Here is a 24,234-nt window from a genome sequence, read left to right on the forward strand (position 1 = left end):
TCCAGCAGGGATACGACTTCCTCAAATCCTGCCCTGAAATGAGATCCATCCTTCATGAAATCCTCCCCACTCCACCAAGAGTGTCTTTCCGCCGTCCACCTAACCTTCGTAACCTCTTAGTTCATCCCTATGAAATCCCCAAACCACCTTCCCTACCCTCTGGCTCCTACCCCTGTAACCGCCCCCGGTGTAAAACCTGTCCCATGCACCCTCCCACCACCACCTATTCCAGTCCTGTAACCCGGAAGGTGTACACGATCAAAGGCAGAGCCACGTGTGAAAGCACCCACGTGATTTACCAACTGACCTGCCTACACTGTGAAGCGTTCTATGTGGGAATGACCAGCAACAAACTGTCCATTCGCATGAATGAACACAGGCAGACAGTGTTTGTTGGTAATGAGGATCACCCTGTGGCTAAACATGCCTTGGTGCACAGCCAGCACATCTTGGCACAGTGTTACACCGTCCGGGTTATCTGGATACTTCCCACTAACACCAACCTGTCTGAACTCCGGAGATGGGAACTTGCCCTTCAGCATATCCTCTCTTCTCGCTATCCGCCAGGCCTCAATCTCCGCTAATTTCTAATTTCAATCTGCCGCCGCTCATACCTCACCTGTCTTTCAACATCATCTTTGCCTCTGTACTTCCGTCCCGACTGACATCTCTGCCCAAACTCTTTGCCTTTACAAATGTCTGCTTGTGTCTGTGTATATGCGGATGGATATGTGTGTGTGTGCGAGTGTATACCCGTCCTTTTTTCCCCATAAGGTAAGTCTTTCCGCTCCCGGGACTGGAATGACTCCTTACCCTCTCCCTTAAAACCCACATCCTTTCATCTTTCCCTCTCCTTCCCTCTTTCCTGATAAGTCAACAGTTTGTTGCGAAAGCTTGAATTTTGTGTGTATGTTTGTGTTCGTTTGTGTGTCTGTCGACCTGCCAGCACTTTCATTTGGTAAGTCACATCATCTTCGTTTTTAGGTATATATATATATATATATATATATATATATATATATATATATATATATATATATATATATATATATATATATATATATATATATATATAGTTATAATAGAAGGAAACATTCCACGAAGGAAAAATATACTTAAAAACAAAGATGATGTGACTTACCAAATGAAAGTGCTGGCAGGTCGACAGACACACAAACGAACACAAACATACACACAAAATTCAAGCTTTCGCAACAAACTGTTGCCTCATCAGGAAAGAGGGAAGGAGAGGGAAAGACGAAAGGTTGTGGGTTTTAAGGGAGAGGGTAAGGAGTCATTCCAGTCCCGGGAGCGGAAAGACTTACCTTAGGGGGAAAAAAGGACGGGTATACACTCGCACACACACACATATCCATCCACACATATACAGACATATACAGACACAAGCAGACATGTCTGCTTGTGTCTGTATATGTGTGGATGGATATGTGTGTGTGTGCGAGTGTATACCCGTCCTTTTTTCCCCCAAAGGTAAGTCTTTCCGCTCCCGAGACTGGAATGACTCCTTACCCTCTCCCTTAAAACCCACATCCTTTCGTCTTTCCCTCTCCTTCCCTCTTTCCTGATGAGGCAACAGTTTGTTGCGAAAGCTTGAATTTTGTGTGTATGTTTGTGTTTGTTTGTGTGTCTGTCGACCTGCCAGCACTTTCATTTGGTAAGTCACATCATCTTTGTTTTTAAGTATATATATATATATATATATATGTCCATTAGTGAAACATTGATATTCATGTGTTGATTTTTTAGAATTGTTCTTAAAACCAACCAAGTATATCAAAGTTTGCATGTCAGTTGTTACAGCAAATGTTGAAAAAGATTTTCTAACTACAAGAACCAAGTTGTCCAACAGATGTTTCCTCACTTTCGAGACCTTCTGCATGCTGTCGTATGCTGCAATAGCTCTAAGATGGTTATAAAATAATTTTTGTAGATCTTCAAAGAATGAGGTTTCTTGAAGAAAAACATTAGGATTTTAAATAAATTAACCATTTTGTAATTTTAGTTCCAACCTCCTGTAAAGGTTTTCATTACTCTAGTTTATTTCATAACTCATTTACGTGTGTTTTATATCATTTTTCTGTCATGTTATTGATATCTTAAGGTCTTTTTAGAGACAAATTTTTCCATGTATTTTAGATCTTAAAAGGCTGGCCCCTGCGGTTACAGGCACTTTTTCATATTCGTACACTAAATGTAATCTTGTAATCGAACAAGGAGCAATGGCCCTCACTCGCCCCACTCTGCAGCTGCCTCTGATCCAAACTCATAAAAAATTCTGTGACAAATTTATTGGTTGTGGATATAGGTTATAAATCACTATGTTTTACCATTGAGCAAAATTGCCTACTAAACTGCCAAAAGGCATAAAAGACATAAAGGGAATATCTATGTTTTATTGCTTTGTTAAAGTGTATTTACCGAATAATAGCTCTTATTCAGTTAAAGAGTACATGCAATAAAAATGTTGATCTTTTAAATGCATATTAACGATCATTATTAAGAAGTGTCCAAAATCTACACGTGAATAAATAAATAAAATAAAATGTTATCTTGTGTCTATATATACAGGGTGGTCCATTGATAGTGACCGTGCCAAATATCTCACGAAATAAGCATCAAAGGAACAAACTACAAAGAACGAAACTCATCTAGCTTGAAGGGGGAAACCAGATCTATCACAAAGCAAAAATAGTGGTCCAACTAAAACATTCATATTTCTTTACATACTACATGGATATGTAATAAAAAATTGGGGTTCCTATTTAAAAAAAAATGTAGTTGATATCTGTTTGACCTATGGCAGCGCCATCTAGCGAGCCAACCGTAGCGCCATCTGCTTTCCCCCTTCAAGCTAGACAAGTTTCGTTCTTTGTAGTTTTTTTGTTTGACGCTTATTTTGTGAGATATTTGGCCTGGTCACAATCAATGGACCACCATGTATATTAAAGAAGCCACATAAATGTGTTTACTTTGATAATTAGAGAGACATTCAATACATTAGAGAGATATTCAAGACAAAATTTGATCTTTCACAATGATCTCTGAAAACATGACTGTAATGTACTGTAATGTAAAGTACTGTTGAGAGGATTTACAGCAACCAGTCATAATTCTTTTTTTCTTTTATGTGTCGTTAGCCTTCTGACAGAATAGCACTTGCAACCTACATCCTTCCTTATTTGCTAGATGTGTTCTCCTACATTTTTGTCCCTCTACAGCTCCCTTTAATACCATAAAGGTTATTCCCTGATATCTTAACACATGTCCTAACATTCTGTCCCTTCTTCTTGTCGGTGATTTCCTTATCTTCCTTTCTTCACCAATTCTGTGAGGAACTTCCCCATTCCTTATCTTATCACTCCATCTGATTTTCAGCATTCTTCTGTATCACCACTTCTCAAATGCTTACATTCTCTCCTGTTCCAGTTTTCCCACTGTCCGTGCTTCACTACCATACAACACTGTGCTCCAAATGTAAGCTCTCAGAAATTTCTTCCTCAAATTAGGGCCTATGTTTGACACCAGAAGACTTCTCTTGGCCAGGATTAGTCTCTCTGCCTGTGCTAGTCTGCTTTAATATGTCCTCCTTACGTCGTGTGTCACAGGTTCTTCTCCTTCCAAGCTAGCAGAATTTTTGACTTTGTCTACTTCATGACCACCAATTTTGATGCTGAGTTTCTCGTTGTTCCCATTTCTCATCACTTTTCTCCTCTTTCAGTTTACTCTCAACCTGTATTCTGTACTCATTAGATTGTTCATTTCATTCAACAGGTCCTGTAATTCTTCTTCACTTTCATTGAGAATATAAACGTCATCAGTGAATCTAATAGCCTTTCACCTAGAATTTTAATCTCACTCTTGAACTTTTCTTTTATGTCCATCATCGCTTCTTTGATGTATAGGATGAACTGGAGTAAAAGACTGCATCCCTGTCTTACACTTTTTTTAATTTGAGCAGTTTGTTCTTGGTATTCCAGTTTTAATGTTCCCTCTTGGTCCTTACACATATTGTATCATCCATCTTTCCCTGTAGGTTACTCCTATTTCTCTCAGAATTTCGAACATCTTGCACCATTTCACACTGTTGAACATATTTTGTAGGTCTATCTGTCCTATGAGTATATCTTTCTTTTTCTACAGCATTGCTTCCATTATCAAGTGAAAAGTCAGAAGTGCCTCTATGGTGCCTTGATCTTCATCATCTAAGTGATCCTCAGTTTTCTTTTCCATTCTTCTATATATTATTCTTCCTAGCAACTTGGATGCCAGAGATGTTAAGCTGATTGTGTGATAATTTTCGCATCTATATGTCCTGATATCTTTGCAGTTTTATGGATGATATTTTTCTGAAAGTGTGGCGGCACATCGCCAGTCTCACAGATACTACACACCAACATGAACAGTCATGAATGGTTCCAATTTCCCCCAACGATTTTAGAAATTCCTAGGGAATATTATTTACGCCTTCCATTTTATTTGATCTCAAGTCTTCCAGAGCTCTTTTAAATTCTGACTCTAATATTGAATCCTCTATATCTTCTTTATTGCATCCAGTTTCTTCTTCTATCAAGTAATTATACAAAGTCTCCCTCACATAGAGTCCTTCAATGTGCTCTTTCCACCTATCTGCTCTTTCCTCTGCATTTAACAGTGGAATTCCAGTTGGACTCTTTAAAGTTACCACCCTCGATTTCAATTTCACCAAAAGTTGTTTTGACTTTTCTATAAGCTGAGTCAGTGCTTCCAACAATCATTTCGGTTTTTCTTTCTTCACATTTTTCCTTCATCCGTTTTGCATTGGCTGCCCTGTACTGCTTATTTATTCCATTTCTTGGTGATTTATATTGCTGTATTCTTGTCTTTCCCTGAACATTTTTGTACTTCCTCCTTTTGTTGATGAACTGAAGTATTTGTTCTGTCAACCAAGGTTTTTCCGAAGTTACCTTCCCTGTACCTATGACTGACTGTCCAGCATCCACGACAGCCCTTTTTAGAGATAGTCACTCATCTTCAACTGAACTGACTACTATGATATTCCTAATCACAGTATCCACAGTATTTGAAAGTTCAAGGGCATCTCATCATTCCTCAGTATCTCACTTCCTTCCACACTGATTCCTCTGTTTCACTTTCTTAAACTTTAATCTACTCCTCATTGTTCCTAAGCTAGGATTCAAGTCTATATCTGTTCCTGGGTATGCCTTTCAATCCAAAATCTGATTTTGGAATCTCTGTCTAAGCATTACATAATCCAGTTGGAATCTTCTCATGTCTCCGGGTGTTTCTTAATGCAATGGTTTCCACTGCCTTCTTCATCCTCACTGCATTGATAATTGCTGATTCTTCCACCTTTTGGGATCAGTTTCCCATTCAAAGAGCAAGAGAGTGCCCTGAACCTTTGCTGTAGTGCCCTGAACCTCTTAACGTCCTATGCCGGAAGTCTTTGGCTGCCCTTGCTGATGATTTTGGCTCAAAATTTAAACAATGGATGGATTCGAACCCAGGACCCAAGTTTTGATTACAAATCAAAGACGCTACCCCTAGACCACTGGCTCATCATTATTTGGGTTTTCAAATTTAATCTGAAAATTGTCAATAATTTTTGTCAATCTTCTAAGTAGTTTTAGGTTTCTCTCTAAAGGAAAACTTAAAATCCAAAAAGATACTGGTCTCCGTAAATACTTACAACAGAAAGACACAATTTATTCACAATTCTACTGAGTACCTAATGTCATGCAATTACATAGAAAAATTAAAGCCCTACCTGTAAAGAATCATACTCCTTCATCACCATTTCTTGGTTAGCAGATGATCTTATAGTTGTCAGACCATTCAGAGAAGCAGATAGGTATGAGAATACAGGACTTTTTGCTGAAATTGTAACACACATTTGTCAGCACATAACCAGCAACAGCAAAATATTGTAATATCATAAATTAATTACATGTTCTTCAATTATTGTATGATTACACAGAGATTTTGCTCAAGTAATGTTAGTTTATTTTATCATTCTTTAATTAAACTAAGATTAAACTGTAATTTTATTTTATTGTTGTGTAGTTAAACTGAGATTGAATTCTGAGGCCGGCCAGAGTGGCCAAGCAGTTCTAGGCGCTGCAGTCCGGAACCGCGTGACCGCTACGGTCGCAGGTTCGAATCCTGCCTCGGGCATGGATGTGTGTGATGTCCTTAGGTTAGTTAGGTTTAAGTAGTTCTAAGTTCTAGGGGACTGATGACCTCTGAAGTTAAGTCCCATAGTGCTCAGAGCCATTTGAACCATTTTTTTAAACTCTGATTTTGTTCATACATGTTTACCTTGGTAACATAAAGATAGCTATTCTTTACCCAATGTACAAAGAGTGCCATGTGCCCACTCATGTTATGAAGAATGGCATGCCCACTCGAGGACTAATAATGTCCTTGTCTTATTTGAAAACTGCCCCCCCACCCCCCACCCCCAATCCCCCGAAACTATCTATCAGTCAGAAATAGCTCTTATGTTGATGCTATAGCTCATTACAAATTATACTGCAAAATATTAAAGATAATAATATGGACATCAAAGGAAATGCTTTACAAGAAAAAAATAGTCACAGCAGACAACAAAATAAAGACAATATAGTGTAACTTCAGTAGTATGAATATGATTCTCGCTACACCAGAAGTAATGTCCACCATAACATCATTAAAGTCAAAAAATTGTAGTGGTTATGATAATATCTCAACACCGTAAATTACAAAGTGAGCTTATTTGTGTAACCAGTCACTTATGAATGGAACATTTGCCGAATGATTGAAATATGCTGAAGTTAAGCCATGAGATAAAGAAACATCATTAATTTTACATCTGGTTTTAATTTTGCCAGCATTCTCAAAAATTTTAGAAAAGGTAATATTCAACTGGCCTCTTAAGCATTTGTCAAAAAACAATGTATTGCCAAAGTCAGACAGTTCAGATTTCTAAAGGCTTCCAGCATTGAGTGAGCTACCTACACATACAGTGAGAATGTACATAATTCATTAGACAATAAATTACAGGCTACAGATATATTTTGTGATCTGTCAAAGGCATTTAACTGTGTAATCCATAATATCCTTTAAAGTAAATTAGATTATTATTGTGTAAAAGGAAACAAAGGGTGTTAATAGGAAAGACATGTATTAAGCAATCAGACATCATCAAATCGGGAATTAGTTACATTTGGTGTCCCACAAGGTTTTGATTGAGTACATCAATTATCTTTCATTAGTAACATTACCAGATACCAAGTTTGGTTTGTTTGCAGATGATACAAACATTGCAGTAAATAGCAAATCAAGTATAGACTTTGAAACATCAGTTAATGAAATTTTCATGTACAATAATAAATGCTTTGTAAGTTACTCCTTGTCACTAAATTTTGAAAAAGTGCACTATATGCAGTTCAGCAAATATGACAAGTAGATAGAAGAAGTTGAGAACATCAAATTCTTGGGATTAGGGCTACAGCCTCATTACAAATTCAACTGGGAGGAGCATACCACAAAACTGCTGAAGTGCATAAACATGTCTCTATTTGCAATATGAACATTGCCAGGCAAAGGAACACAAAAATTTAAAAAAAGAGCTACTGTACTTTCATTCCATAATCTCACCAGGATTCCTTGGGGGGGGGGGGGGGGGCAAACAGGCCATGCTAAATTTTACAGAATCAGAAAACAAGTATTACAAATTGTGTGTGGTGTGAACTCAAGAATGTCCTGCAGAAGTCCATTTAAGGAGCTGGGGATACTAACTAGTGTTTCCTTAATGAAAACTGTCATTAGAATATCAAAGCTCAATTCATAGAATCAGCAATAGAAATAGAATAATTTCCACAAAGTTTTCAGGTGACTTACTTTGGTCCAAAAAGGTGTCCATTATTCTGGAACAAACATTTTCAACAAACTGCCAGCAGCTATAAAAAGTTTAACAACAATTCAGTTTAAGAGGAGCTTAAAGGATTTATTGGTGGCAAACTCCTTCCACTCTACAAATGAATTTTTAGCAGCACCAACTGATGTGCGTATATTACTAATAATTTCAAATAACATTAGTATTAGGTACATATTATGTACAATATGATTTCTTTACAAATCCAGTGCAGTAAAACAATCATTGTAAATAAGCGTTGTCAAAAGATTTTTCTATTTGATGATGCATGGCTACAATAGTTTAGGTCCGATAATACGCACCTTAGTACACTGAACATTAACACATTTTGTGATGTTACCTTTTAAATAAAGATATGTTTAAGTATTTGTTGACCTATTCCACATCCATGAGTGCTATTTCTGTTTTCTTTGTCAATATTTATGGTGTATTCTTGATTACTGTCAGCTTTTATATCCTCGGGGACCTCATCACTACAGCTCATTTGGAATGGAAAAGACATCTAATCCACAAAGACACAAAACTGACCAAAAAACTTCATATGCCATTAGAGTTAACCAATAATCAAGTATACACTGCTAAACAGCTATGGCTGTCAACCGCATCACATACATGTCAGCATGCTGCGGTCAGGAGCATCCACAGCATGGTACACTTTGACTACTGTGGTTGTCAGACACAGTCAGTTGATTAACAAGGCAAAAGAGATGTAGGGTGGCAAGGAGTGGGTAGGGAAGCATTGGGTGGCAGGAGTTTTCTTCCATCGTTTTCGATTTGTTAATTTTATTTTACAACATTGTAATAATTTTCAGTTTGTTTTACTGCAGTACAGTAATGAAACTAAGTAATGTTTGTGATTCACAGCAGCAGCACAAACTAATAATGTATTTTGTAACAGGCATGGTTATTATGTTTAAGCGAGTCGTCCAAGTTAATTCCGTATGTCATTCTTCACATTACCGAAATCACTGTATGTACATAATCTGTTACACTCCCGAATATAGTAGTAATGGGTCCTTGATTAAAAGAATCTATGACAACTGAAAACTTACAAAGTTATACTTACTAATTCCTTCCAGCCTCTTGACAGCTTGTCCTGTGCGCAGGTATATGGACCGTATTTTGTAAAACAGAAATCCAAAAATTAGCATCGGGAACACAAAATAGTAATTTGCGATTAACACCATTGTAAGGATACCAGCCATAACAAGAAGTTTCTGTGAAGAAGAAGAAGAATAAGTAGTATGGCATTATTTGTGAACCACATACTGCATCAGTTCTGATATTCTTATGAAAATAAATTGTCCCTAAAAACTGTGCAAGTGGGAAATGCCTTTCCAATAAAACTTGAGTTCTTTGAACCTCCTGGACATTTACTTATATTATTACTAATCCACTGCATCTTTCTCTACTCTACTTTGGTCTCCTCCATGGCCCTATATCTTTTCTTTGCTTTATTTTAACTTAATTTCCAGATCTGTTTTAATATTCATTTCTAGTATATTCTGAACAATTTTCCAACTGTAAAATCTATAGTATAATCACCTTTACTAAATTTATGCTTTGAAAACTAGGCTGATGCATTAATTAAGTGCTTCTCACATTATTAGATAGTTACTCAACTGTAATAATATTATTTTCCCTGACAAGTGCTGAATATGAAAAAAAAAAAATGCAAAATATAAGACAGAATACATCTGTTTACTGAATATAATTACCGTTATTGCATCCAACATTACTTTTGGCAGTAGTTCATCAACAGCTCCAACATCTTTTGAGAAACGATTCAGAATTCGGCCTAACAAAACAAAAATTTTAGGAAAATAACATAAAAATAGAGTTACACAATGAATTCCACTTAATAGAATAGAATGAACTTGTATACATTAAAAGTAATTAAAAGTAACTGTAGCATAGAGATATCCCAAAGAGAATTAAGTGAAACCATCAAAACTGAATAGATTAGTTTTTTACTATTTCAATGATCAGTTGTTCGTCAGAAATTGATTGACTGAAAGGGCAGGGCAACATCATCTTGCAATAATTTTCCTCTCAATTTCTATACATGGGGTTTCATTGATCCTGATCCTGTTAAGTTGCTTCCCAAACTATTAGTAATGTACAAAAGAATTGTAGAGCACCTCACCATTCACAACATCCTCAACAAAAATCAATTAGGCTTCCAAAGAACAGATTTTCTCTCACACAAATGAAATTCGTGTGTCACTAAAAAACAAAATGTCACCTATTGGAATTTCCTGTGACTTGTTAAAGGCCTTTGACTGTGCTGACTTCACTTAAAGAAGACCAATTTTTATGGTTTGAATGGTAGTGATGGTACATGAATTGAATTAATCTACACAATAGGAAGCAGAATGTGATACTAAATGGTTTTGATGGCTGTCCTGTCTCAATGACTGAGGCACATTAAAGTGTGGAGTGCCACAAGGATCCATTTTGGGGCCTTTACTGTTTCTTATCTTTGTCAATGACCTCCCATTCTGTACAAACACTGAGAGTAAATTTACTCTTTTTGCTGATGACACTACTATTATGCTTGAAAGTCAATTGATCAGTGAGCTAATAAATAAATGTAATGCTGTACTTGTAGATGTCCTACATTGGTTTAAGTCTGATGAATTAACTTGAATATTAAAAAAAACACAATATATTCAATTTCATGCATCACCGCAAGAAAATGAAGCAATCAACATACGTGGTGGCAGTCAACATATATTATTGTGTGCCACCTCTAAGTTTCTGGGTATTATAACTGATAACAAGTTAAATTGGTCTGGGCATATTCTAGATCTTCATAAAAGACTAAGTGTATCAACATATGCTCTGCGTGTAATTACCCTTGTTGGTGATATGAATGCTATTAAAGAAGCTTACTTTGTCGATTTTCACTCCATCATTCATACGGCATAATTTTTTTGGGTAATAATCAACTTTAGCCAAAAAGATCTTTACTGCACAACAGAGAGCAATTAGAATCAAGAGTGGTGTTCATCCACAATGTTCTTGCAGAAACCTGTTACGTAAGCTCCAAATATTAAACACCACATGTCAGTACTTAACTTTGATTATTTTTGTCTTGAATAACCTTTCTCTTTTCACATCCAATAATGCATACCATGATCACAACAGAAGGTCTAAAAATGATTTACACAGAGATGTAAGACAGCTAAGTATCATACAAGGTGTTCATTATCCTGCCACAAAACTCTTCAATTATCTTCTATCTGATGTCAAAGCCCACATTAATTCCTATATTTAAATTTAAATTAAGAAAATACCTTATTGATAAGTCCTTCTACTCTCTGGGTGAGTACCTGTAGAGTAAGCATAATCAGTGACTGTCTTTGTAATTTTTTATTGTATTTCCTATGTGTATTCTAGTCTCTGTTTATATTATGTTACCTGTAATTTGTCTTCGCTGCCTAAGATGAGTTCTGTATGAAAAGTTATTTTCAGTAGTTTTCGTCATATTTATCTGAACTGTATCTATTTAATTTTAATTCATCCTTTAAGCTTATATCACCAGATTGCTACATTCTTGTCACTGGACTAATGTTTGTTGTATATCTATAAAGATGTAAACCTGACTCATTTCGCATCCTTGTAGTTCATCACTATATGGATTCATGGAATTTGAAATAGATAAACAGGACCTCATCTTAATGACATTGCTTACTGCCTGGAAAATTCCCCTAAAAAGTCTCTTAGACATCTTTCACAGCACACACAAATTTCTTGCACCTCCGTACGAAGAGCTGCTAAGTTACTTCGAATATAAAGTAACAGCAGTGCAAGAACCTAACCTGGTGAACATAGGGTTTGGTTATGCAAAAGGGTTTTGAAACAAGTGCACAACAGTGAAATGGATCCTTACTTCATTCTGTTTGCAGACGAGGCTTGGTTCCATTTCCCAAAACTGACAACATCACGATCAATAGGAATGTTGTGTGCAGTTACTGATGAAAGAATAATACAGCCACTTTTTTAAGGACACAGTTAACAGTGAAAGATATGTGCGAAATGTTTTGCAACCATTTTTTAATAAACCAAGAGAATTAAGCTTCGTTTTTTCAAAAGTACTTTGAAAGGGCTCATATGCCTAATGTTCGTACACAATTCATGATGTGTTCCATGACAGAGTCATAAGCAACAATATCTGACTCACTGGAAGTCTCGATTTAACCCCATGTGACTTGTACCTGTGGGGAGCACAAAGGAATGAAGTTTACACAACAAATACACCCAAGTTACAGGAACTCAAGGACAATGTCCGTTAGTATATTAATTCAGCCCTCAAAGAGAACTCACAGTGTGATGAATAATTTCTTGTGTAGCTGCCAGAAAAGGATGTAAAACAATGGAAGGCAATTCCAGTATCTCATTGCATGACACGGGTGAGTACAAAATGTATTTGCATGTATTTAGTATTTACTACTGCGGTAATGGCCAGGTGACACAGCATCTGATTCGCTGGGTAACGGAGCACTTGCTGCCTGCCGTCTACTGCATGCAGTCGTCAGATAAATTTTAATCAAACTACTGCTGTCCGTATGAGCCTTTGTGTTTAATATTGTTACTTTGCTGTTAACAAGAGTTTTCAGCTTTTAAATCTAGACGGTCAAATATTTTGTAAAAATGTTATCAATAGTGCAATTTAATTTTAAACTTAATTTCTTGATTTATGTCTGATGGGAGATTGATAAAGATTTGCTCTAGGATATAGAACATCACTGTAAACCCTATGCAAGGGGGCAAAGTGAACAAACAAATTGTCATGTCTCGTATTGCAGTTGGATTTTGATTCATCTGAATTGTAGTGTCAAGATAGTGTGACAATTTCAAGGTTCTCAATAAGGCCTCTGAAAGATATGCACTTATCTACTTGTTGCTGACTTTTTCTGAATAAATGCTTCACTTAAGCTACATTGCCCCAGATGATAATTCCCTTGGCATCAAGGAATAATAGTATTTAAAGTTAGCTAGCATCCTTGTCTTCAAGTCAACATAACATAAACTGAGTTTCTTGATTACTTTACCTGTGTCTTGACCCAATTTTCATGTCCAACTGGAGCTAAAAAAGAAAGTTTATAAGTAGGTTTTCATTTTGTTTTAGCCATTAATGTCTATTTAGAGTACTGACAAGTCCTTTTTGCTGCACAATATGAATTTTTAATGATTAAGACATAGTATGTTCACTTTGAAAAAATTATTGGTCTGTGCAGCTATGGTCTGCACTTTGTTTAGTGCAGTTAAGTTTACACCGTTGTTTAGTTTCCTCGTAAAAAGTACGGGACATTTAAGTTCGGAGTAGGAACAGATCCAGCAATGAAACTTGGGGACTCCACACTTTGTGTTTCCACATTCTGAGTTAGAGTTCATTCCTGTTACACAGCCTTTCAGTATGATCCACTGCTTCCTGGTATGAAGATATGACTCCATTTATGCAAGAAGGTTGTTATTAATACCATAATATTTTAATTTTGCAGCAGAATTTTGTGGTCTACACAATGAAAGCATTCAAATCAATCAACGGAAAATCCACGAGTGCTTGTGAGTGTGAGTGCAGCGAGTGTGGGTCCTGCACACGTGTGTGAAGCCTCCGCCGCCCCACCTGCTGGAGACGCGCACTTATATATGTGTGGACTGAGGCTCTCTATGTTGTTCTAGTTTGCATCCGGCAGATCAGTTGTTCTGTGTCCTGTGGAGTTCTGAGAGGCTATTTCCATATTGTTCAGAGGTTACGAATAAAGCCATATTTATGTGACTCGGATCTGGTTTGTGTGTTACTCGGTTACTACAAAACTGGCAACGAGTTCGGAACATTTTTCACACGTGCAGTCTTTCAGTGCAGTTTCGTCCGGTTTATCCATTACGGACGCCGTGCTACCGGTTCTGATTGAATGGCTTACTTCTGCTGTGAACACTGTCAGCTTCCATTAACAGACAGGGTACTGTTCCACTGGTCCATCTATACACTTGTCCTTCATACGATGATTCGAGCGAGGATTGGGAAGCTTACAAAAAAAAAAAAAAAAAAAAAACACTCGGACAGCATTTTTTTGCCTTTCAGTGTGACAGACCTGAACTTGTACAAAGCCTTCTTCCTCTCGTGGATTCCATCTGATGTATACCAATTGCTATGTTAGCCTGCCCCTTTACAAAAACCGGCACCTGCAACTTTTTATCACAAGTGCAGTTTATTGACCAACTACTATCATTAATTATGCACGTCATAGCAGCATGAGTTGAATTCTATTGATACCACAAGAAAACGAACCAGCCACACGGGGCCCCGGCAGCCATATTTTGAGGTCTTAGCCGCAAGTGTCAATTCGTTACCGATGCTCGTAAAGACTCTTATGCGGGCTCTGCGGCGTGCAATGCAATTACCTGTTTAGCTCCGCACGTCCTATTCCCGCCACCTTGACAGATCGAGTGAAAGCAGAAATGGACAAGTTTCAATCTCTAGGGGTGGTGTAACCTGTTACGGCTTGCGAACGATCGTCTCTGCTGATCGTAGTTCGGAAGCCATCAGGGAAACTTCATCTCTATGGCGACTTCAGTGCAACTGTCGATGCACAGTCAATTGTGGATAGGTATCCTGTCCCGTGCTAGGAATGTTGGTGAAAATATTGTGTGGTCAGCACTTTTTAAAAATTGAATGGCCTGAAGTGTATCAGTAGGCTCCTGTGGACAAAGCGTCTTGGTGAGTTCTGGTTTCGAATACTCCTTTTGGTCTGTATCAATATCTGTGCCTTCTTTTTTGTATGGCTAGCACCCCTGCTATTTTCCAATGATTTTTAGAGCAACTGACTGTGCCTGTCCTGTGTCGCATTAATTACCTCGATGATATTGTTAACAAGGACTCATCCACAGCTGATCACTTGAAAAATTTGCACACTTTGTTTTCTGTCTTGTCTGCAGGCTTACAGTGTAACCTTGCGAAATATCAGTTTCTTTCAACCTTTTACTATTTATTTGGGGTTTGAGGTCTTGCAGGATGAGGTTTGTCCTCTGCCAGACAACATCTCCACTGTTACCTCTATGACTCTGCTCTTGTCCACAAGTGAGCTTCAGGGCTTCCTACAGAAGATAGCCTGCTACCATAAATTCCTGCTGGGGGCAGCCACATTTGCCCACCTGTTGCATGCTTTACTATGAAGAATGTACCTTTCTGATGGAGCCTCGATTGTGAATGTACTTTTCAAACATCGAAATCCAAATTACTCTCATCCCCTTGTTTAACTACACTCTCTCCGGACAGCACATAGTTTTGGGGACTGATGTCTCACAGTACAGCCTCGGCATGGTCCTAGCACACTGATAAGCCAATAGCTTTGAACAACTTGCTGCTTTCACTTCTAGATCCCTAACTCTGGCCCAACAGCATTACTCTCAGGTGGGAAAAGAGGCTCTTGCCATACTCTATGCTCTCCAGAAATTTCATGTTTTTTGTATGGCTTCAAGTTTCACGTTATTATTGACTACAAATGCTTGGTTTCCTTGTTCAACCCTCACAGTTCCTCGAATGACAAGGCAACACACTGCCTACAATGCTGGACACTGTTCTTGTATTGCTACAATTAGGAAATCCATTTTTGAACTACGTGATATGCTATTGCAGTGCCTGTGGTATTCACAGTTATGATGCAAAGTTTCTTCTCGAATGCATACATGTCTGAAGGAACAGGCACTGCAGCAACTACTGCCATTATGAAATGTATTCACAGTTGCGAATATGGACAATCGTCAGATGTATATTGGAATGATGAGAATGAAAACTTGTGACAGACCAGGACTCAAACCCAAATTTCCTGCTTATTGCGACCGATCGCCTTACCATTTGGCTATCTGAGCATGACTCACACTTAGGCCCAAGCTTCCTTATATAACCTGTTGTCATACATTCATTATTTATATTCTTGCCCAGGGGAGAAATTTTACTTGAAAGTTGCTTGCTTATGAACGTGATATTGCAGTTCTCGTGTTATTATGAATTATGATGCAAAGTTCCTTCAGATATGCACATATGTCGAAAGGAACACTGCATTTTGATTAGGAATAATGCATGTCTGAAGGAACTTTGCATCATAGTTCGGAATAACACAGGCACTGCAATATCATATTTATCTGCCGACACTGGGCAAGTGACTTTCAATGGATATACTTGCAGACACTTGGCTGTCGACATATGGAATTTTTGGCCCGGCTATGCATCGTGCTCATATAGCCAATGGTAAGGCGCCCGCTCATGATAAGCGTAAAATTCAGGTTCTTGTCCCGGTCCGGCACACTGTCGTCATTCCATTATACAGCTGATGGTTGTCCATATTCGCATCTGTGAATACATTTCATGTATTTTCAACAGTCGTGTACACATGCCAATGCGGACATCTTGTCCCACCTTCCTGTGGGTCATGACCCTGACTCTGATCATGAAGAATTGCTTTGCTTCCATTTTCATATTGAAACGCAGGCCATACTTGAGGGTTTCCAAATTACGAGTTCACGCAAAACAGCTGCCATTACTGCTGATCCAGTTCTACGACATGTGGTTTGGCTCGTTCAACAAGGCTGGCCAGATAAACTGCCATGTCTGGGTTTGGACCCTCTGCACAACTATTTTACCTTACAGTACCACCTCTCTGTTTTTGAAGGTGATATGCTGTTGTCTGTGGATGACTAGCCTCCCAAAGTAGCCATCCCACCAGATTATGCCGCGAGATTCTATGTCTTCTTCACCAGGGCCATTGGGGAGTTTTGTGAATTTCATTGTTCTCTAAGAGACATGTTTTTTGGCCAGTGATTATGGCAAAATTGTCCGTTTTGTCGTGGCTTGTGAGCAGTGTGCCCGACAAGAGGCAGCTCCTATGATATCTCTGCCCCATGGCCCGCTCCACACCATGGGAACGCATTCATGTAGACTTCATGGGTCCGTTCTTGGATTTCTATTTGCTCTTGGTTGTGGATGCATTTTCGGGGTTTCCTTACATTTTCCGGAGTGCGTCGATGTCAGCTGAGGTCACAATTTGTACGCTTTTGAGGGTTTTTCTACGGAGAGCTTGCCTTGCACCTTAGTTACCGATAATGAGCCCCAATTTGTTTCTCACACCTTTCAATTATTTTGTTCCCATCATAGCAGTCATCACGTTATGGCTCCATCATTCCACCCTAAATGAAATGGCTATGCAGAACGACGTGTACATATGTTTAAGCCCCAAATGAAAAAGTAGTTGTGGATTGTTCACCACACGGTGCCATTCTCCATTTTCTGAGCACATATTGCTTCATGCTTAGAAGAGAGCCTGTCTGAGTTGCTTCATGGCCAGCAGAAACGCTTGCTGCTCCATCTTCTGCGGCCAGCGCTGTACCTGCCGCAGTTGGGTTCATCTGCCCACTTTGTGCCAGGATCGCCAGTTTGGGCACAGAGGTTTGGTTGCAGACCCAAGTGGATACTGACCACTGTTGTATCCTACTGGGGATGCTGTCTTTATGACTTGTGTACTGCTGATGGGCTGGTGGCACACCACTTTGATCAGTTGTGTCTCTGCTCACCACCGGAAGCTATCAGTTTGTGGGTGTGGTCCCTACTGCCGCAGACAGTCCCGCGCCCTCCACCTTGAGCCCATCATCACCTGCTATGAAGGGGCCCCCTTCCCACTGGCTGCCTCTTCCGGGTTGCGGTGCCCTGGGGGTTCCAGCTTCACTGTGCCAAGCACCAGTCGGTCACTGGCCTCAGGTCCATTGCCACTTCCTGCTGTTCCGATTGGACTGCCTTCACCAGCCCCTCATCATCGTCACCAGTAGGTCCAGCCCTGTCTCCTCCGCAAGGCGACTTGCCTGCTGATAATGATGCAGAAATGGCAATGGCAACCTCCTCTCTGGTGCTGTCGTCGGGTGCCAGGCAGGCCCACCATCCTCGGGTGTGCCCGCGTCTCCACGTGGTCTGGTCCTATGCTGTAGCACTGGCCCAGCATATCATCCCATCCCTTCCATCAGGACCGGCTGCCACCACTCTGGATCCGATGGATGTGTCTCTCGTCAGGCCACTGGTGTACCCTCCATCACCTGAGCACCCACTCTGCACAAGGGAGAGGTGTGCTATACCTTGCTACTAGTGGGTGCGAGTGTGAGTGTGCGTAGTGTGGGTCACTAAGCATGTGCACTTGAATTGGCCATGAAGAGTATCAGCGTGGGCCAACCGCTGGAGGCCACCTGCGGAAGACGTACCTGTGGCGCAGTCTCCACCGCACTGTCTGCCAGCAACACACACACACACATGTATGCAAGGAGTAGAGCTGACTGAGGATCTCTATGTTATTCTAGAAGGTATACAACTTTGCTTCCGCTGTTTTTTCCCCAACATTTGATGCTTCAATGAAACAAATTGGTTACACGTGTATCATTCAAAGTATTTTCCAGCGCTGGCCACTACTTTCTCCCAGCTTTTGGGCAGTGTACGAATCCCAGGGCGAAAAAATTGTTCATCTTTTGAAGCGATCTACGAATTGATCCAATTTGTGACTTCTTCATGAGATCGTGCACCATTGATCTAAACAGGTGATAGTAGGAGGGAGCAATGTCTAGAGAATACGGCGGGTGGGGCAGGACATTCCATTTTAACGTTTCCAAGTATGTTTTGACCTCTTTTGCAATGTGGGGTCAAGCGTTGTCGTGCTGCAAAATCACTGTATTGTGCCTCTCACTGTATTGCAGCCGTTTGTCTTTTAATGCTCTGCTCAAATGCATTAATTGCATTCGATAACGAGCACCTGGGAGTGTCTCACTTGGTTTGAACACCTCACAGTACACGACGCCAAGCTGGTCCCACCAAATGCAGAGCGTGATCTTGGAGCTGTGAATATTCAGTTTGGCTGTCGGTGTGGAAGCATGGCCAGGATATCCCCATGATTTTTTGCTTTTAGGGTTATCATAATGAACCCATTTTTTGTCCCCGGTCACAATGTGATGCAGAAATCCCTTCCATTTTTGCCTCTGAAGCAACTGTTCACAAACACAGTTCAACGTCTCTTAGTTTCAGCTCACACGGAACCCAAGTTCCTTCTTTCTGAAACATGCCCATAGCCTTGAGACATTTTGAAATGGCTTGATGTGTCACTCCCACAAATCATGCCAAGTCTTCTTGAGTTTGACGTGAGTCTTCACTCAGCAGTGTCTCCAATTCTGCATCGTGAAAACATTCTCTCTTCCACCACTATGCTGGTCTACAACGTTAAAATCACCGTTCTTGAAGAATTGAAACCACTTATGACACATTCTTTCACTAATAGCATCCTTACCATACGTACTTGAGAGCATTTGATGAGACTCAGCTGCTGTTTTATTCATATTGAAACAAAACAGTAATACCTCCCACAGCAAATGACAAGAATTAGACTTATAAACTGACATTTTCAATCAAGAGCAACTTTATGATGCAGACACAAATCGACTAATGTTTGAATGCGGTCATGTTGACCGAGGTCCAAGCTAACTGCCTGATGTCTACAGTCTGTTTCTTTTGACTGCTACTTACTGTTGTCGGCACCTAAGGGCAAATGGTGGACGCAAAGTTGTATACCTTGTAGTTTATACTGTGAGTTGTGGAGTCCCAAGAGGCTATTTCTGCAGTGTTCAGAAGTTACGAATAAACCATATTTGTTTGACTTGGATTCTGTTTGTGTATTACTTGGTTACTACAGTGTGCTTTTGAAACTAACAGCTGTTGTTGGAGTTCATTTTAATGATATACTGCTTTTTCGCTGCAACGATATTTGTTGTCTAATATCTCTCACTGAACAGGGATAATGCTGAATGGTATCTTTTGGATGGAGCAGCAATGGAAATGAATACAAAGCAATTACTGACCCCCCTCTCCATTTCTCTCTCTCAGGAGGAGGAAAACAAAGGAAAAAAATAAAGTATTCTTACTGAACCAGGATACAGTAGGACCAGATGCAGCACCAAACTATATTATGTGAAATCTGGCACAATTGATTATCATCACATTGACAAAGGTGCTAGTAGTGCTTTAAAAATTGTGGTTATAAATTGGTTATTAGAATACAAATGCACAATGAAATGGAAAAACAATTCTGTAGAACATCTGGAAGCACAAAATTAATCGAGCATGCCAAGAAAACCTGAGGGATCACATCACTTTAATAGATTGGCATTTAAGTTTACTTAGAAGGGCTCACTACTATTCCAGAATGATTTGTAGAAATGGGATGCACATATATATGGATCTTTATTTTGCAGTTTAATAATAATAATAATAATAATCATAATAATAAAAGATTTGTTAGTCTTTATTCAGGAATTGTAGAACAGTTTTCACTCACCTGAAGGATTTGTGTCAAAAAATCTCATTGTTCCTTTCAAAACATTGTTGAACATTCTATTGTGAAGGCCCTGTGATGAGTTTAAAGCAACCTTGAAGAACAATAATGCTCTGATGGTTGTAAGTATGATACAGCCGGCTATGCATGATGTGTAAATCAGAATGTACTGGTCTCTTGTAAAGAATGTGGACTGATCATATGGTTCAGAAATTTCTCTTTTCTTTCTGTAGCTGGCTGCATTGATTTCTTGTGGAAATTTGTATGTTGTTACACCTCCAGTACTTATTTCTGTGGTAGTGAGATCTGATGCCCCATAAGCATTCTGATCACTTGATACATTGTACCTTTGCAATGGAGTAGATGTAAATGAACTGCTTGACATTACACTTTCTGTTATCTGCATAACACTTGTGACTTCTCCTCCATCCAGTGGTTCACTATCAGTTTCTACTGTATTTTCAGATACTGTGTAATTACTTACACTGGCATGTGAAATATTATCAACACCAACAGTAGCACTGACTGCATCTGAATTTTCTATATGTGTTCTCATAGAACTGTTTAAGTTCATCATGTTCCTATTAAAGTTATTAGAATTGTTTTCAACTAAACGAAAAGTAACATTTTTCTCATCAGATTCATTAAAGGTGTGTGACATTTCTGTTACTGGCAGAGGGATCACTGATGAAGATGCAGCATATTTTAAGGTCACATTGTTACTTATATTAGACATGGCCAGCTTATGGAGGTAATCGTCCTCCAACTGCAATCTCATTTGCTCCTGGTTTGTCCTGTAACAATAAAGACAATCCACATATCAATAGTAGTAATGTATATAGATTGCAACATCAGTTTTGCCACTCTATACATCTGTTTGCCTTATTAACTGAACAATGTAATGGATATATCATTTAACTTAGACAACAATACATTAAGATGTACATTTGCATGTTTTTTTTTCCAATTTTGCCAAATTAGTGCAGTTTCTGTCACTCCGACAGATTGTATAGTGTCCAAATCAGAAACACAGCCAGCCTACTGATACTGCTGTATGAGATGCAGATGATACAATATTATCCACTAAGATCTATGCTTGGGTCCCACTGTGCCACACAGTTTCAATCTCTCAGGAAGATCAATAATAATAATAAGTTCTTGACTACTGAGTAAGAAATAAGTCCCACACAGGATGATTTCTAGGATAGGCTGTGGCTTAGACTCAGGTGTTTGCAAAGTGTGTTAAAACTGCTGCTATATTTCAAAACTCATTTAGAAATGGGATATACCACGGAGGAGAAAGTTTCTCTTTTCCGGTTTGCGATGAGGGCAGATTAACTACAATGCTCTTTAATAATCTTTCACAATGACTGAAAACAGCTTATTAATTTTCTTCAAGTTCCATGGGATCTTGTGAGTCAAAGGTAGTAAGACACTGAATGGGCCACTACAGTGAATACAGAACGCTAACAATTAAAAAGTTAAATAAAATCATGAAAACAAGTGTTTCTGTATAGTATATTTACAAGTAATGCATTATAGTGAAAGGCTCTAAACACTAAGAGAAACTGTGTGCATAATAACAGGCATATGCCACAATAAAGCCTTTCCATTCATATTTGGAAATCTACTGGAAGCATATCTAAAACTGATTCTACACAACATTTCTATACCCCATTTAACAAAGTGTTATCAAAGTGCAAATTGTTTTTTGGTGTAGTTGAGTGAATGATGCAGCACTTTTGAAATGAGTCCATATTATTAACTACAAAACTCATAAAGGAGTATGTGTACAGGAATGAAGCGGCTAAAATTTCAAGTCACTTGAGCAATGGTGTGCAGGAAGTACAGAAGTCATTCTGACCACTCTTTTCTGGGCAAGGAATATTGTTTGTTAATAAACAAAAAGTTTTCTCAAAATATGGTACCATACGAGACGCAGAGCATAGTAAACAAGCTTTAGTGTTTCAGTGTTAACAAAAATGGAGATATTCTTATAGCCAAGTTGACAACAATTAGTTTCTGAACATGATCACAAACACAATACTTCAGAGAAAGCTTTTTAACTATTGTCAGTCATAATAATTTAAAATATTTAACTTTCCTACATTATTTCAGAAACTTGCAATTACAAAATTTCACTTTTACCAGAGTTCTGTGTCAGAAATAGTTTGCACTGTGTTTGTTGCAGTTAAGTAACAATTTGTTCTCCCTAAACCATCAGCTGTTTGTCAAATTGCATTGTGTTGATACAGTCTTCAGTCTGAAGACTGGTTTGATGAAAGTCTCAAAACTAATCTATCATGTGAGAGCCTCTTAATTTCTGCACAACTACTGCAACCTGTATCCATCTGAAATTGCTTACTGCATTTGAGCTTTGGTCTCACTCTACAATGTTTTCCCCCACATTTCCTTCCATTGCCAAACCAACTATTTCTCGATGCCTCAGAATGTGTCCTATCAACTGATCCCTTCTTTTAGTTAAGTTGTTGCAAGAATTTCTTTTCTTAATAATTCAGTTCTTATTAGTTGCTTGATCCATTCATTTGTTTTCCAACCTTCTTTGGTAGCATAACATTTCAAAAGCTTTTATTGTCTTCTATGTTTCACTTCCTGTATTCCACATTAACAAAATTCTCTTTTTTTTAAGAAACGCTGTTCTTCTTAATTCCATTTTTTCATCTAATAATTTCTTTTCGTCTGCAGCTCATGGTCTCGCGATAGCGTTCTCATTTCCCGAGCATGGGGTCCTGGGTTCGATTCCCAGCGGGGTCAGGGATTTTCACCTGCCTCGAGATGACTGGGTGTTGTGTCGTCTTCATCATCATCATTCATCCCCATTACAGTCGGAGGAAGGTAATGGCAAACCACCTCCGCTAGGACCTTGCCTAGTACAGCGGTGCGGGTCTCCCGCATCGTCCCTTACACTCTGTCAAGGAGTATGGGACTTCATAATGATAAATTTCTTTTCATGATCACCATCCATTCCATTTAACTGCTCTTCCAAGCTCTTTGTGTCTCTGACAGCAAAACAATATCACTGGAAAACCTTAAAGATTTTATTTCTTGCATCTAAACTTTATAATTCTCATCAGGGATAGGTTGCAACATTGTCTCACTCCCTTCTCAACTATTGCTTCCCTTTCATGCTACTTAACTCTTTATCACTGCAATCTGGTTTCTGTACAAGTTGTAAATAAACTTTTGTTCCCTGTATTTTATCTCAGGCCCCGTGAGTAGACAACAATCCATTAGAACTACTGATGGCCTTGGGAGAGCCAGTCCTGACAAAACTTTACCATCTGGTGAGCAAGATGTATGAAACAGGCGAAATACCCTCAGACTTCAAGAAGAATATAATAATTCCAATCCCAAAGAAAGCAGGTGTTGACGGATGTGAAAATTATCGAACTATCAGTTTAATAAGTCACAGCTGCAAAATACTAATGCGAATTCTTTACAGACAAATGGAAAAACTGGTAGAAGCCGACCTCGGGGAAGATCAGTTTGGATTCCGTAGAAATATTGGAACACATGAGGCAATACTGACCCTACGACTTATCTTAGAAAATAGATTAAGGAAAGGCAAACCTACGTTTCTAGCATTTGTAGACTTAGAGAAAGCTTTTGACGATGTTGACTGGAATACTCTCTTTCAAATTCTAAAGGTGGCAGGGGTAAAATACAGGGAGCGAAAGGCTATTTACAATTTGTACAGAAACCAGAAGGCAGTTATAAGAGTCAAGGGGCATGAAAGGGAAGCAGTGGTTGGGAAAGGAGAGAGACAGGGTTGTAGCCTCTCCCCGATGTTATTCAATCTGTATATTGAGCAAGCAGTAAAGGAAACAAACGAAAAATTCGGAGTAGGTATTAAAATCCATGGAGAAGAAATAAAAACTTTGAGGTTCGCCAATGACATTGTAATTCTGTCAGAGACAG

General features: G+C 38.9%; 1 protein-coding gene across 1 annotated transcript in view; it reads right to left on the reverse strand.

The window, feature by feature from the left end:
* Window positions 1–24,234, reverse strand: part of LOC126163184 (ATP-binding cassette sub-family C member 4-like) — a 293,006-nt gene that overhangs the window by 66,423 nt on the left and 202,349 nt on the right. The window contains exons 14-17 of the mRNA XM_049920135.1: window positions 20,299–21,089; window positions 9,652–9,731; window positions 9,000–9,150; window positions 5,786–5,892 (exon numbers count right to left, since the gene is read on the reverse strand). Of these exons, the coding sequence (XP_049776092.1) occupies window positions 5,786–5,892; window positions 9,000–9,150; window positions 9,652–9,731; window positions 20,299–21,089 (1,129 nt within the window). The remainder of the gene's footprint in view (window positions 1–5,785; window positions 5,893–8,999; window positions 9,151–9,651; window positions 9,732–20,298; window positions 21,090–24,234) is intronic.

The sequence above is a fragment of the Schistocerca cancellata genome, chromosome 2 (genome assembly GCF_023864275.1).
Source record: "Schistocerca cancellata isolate TAMUIC-IGC-003103 chromosome 2, iqSchCanc2.1, whole genome shotgun sequence".
In the NCBI taxonomy this organism is placed as follows: Eukaryota; Metazoa; Arthropoda; class Insecta; order Orthoptera; family Acrididae; genus Schistocerca; species Schistocerca cancellata.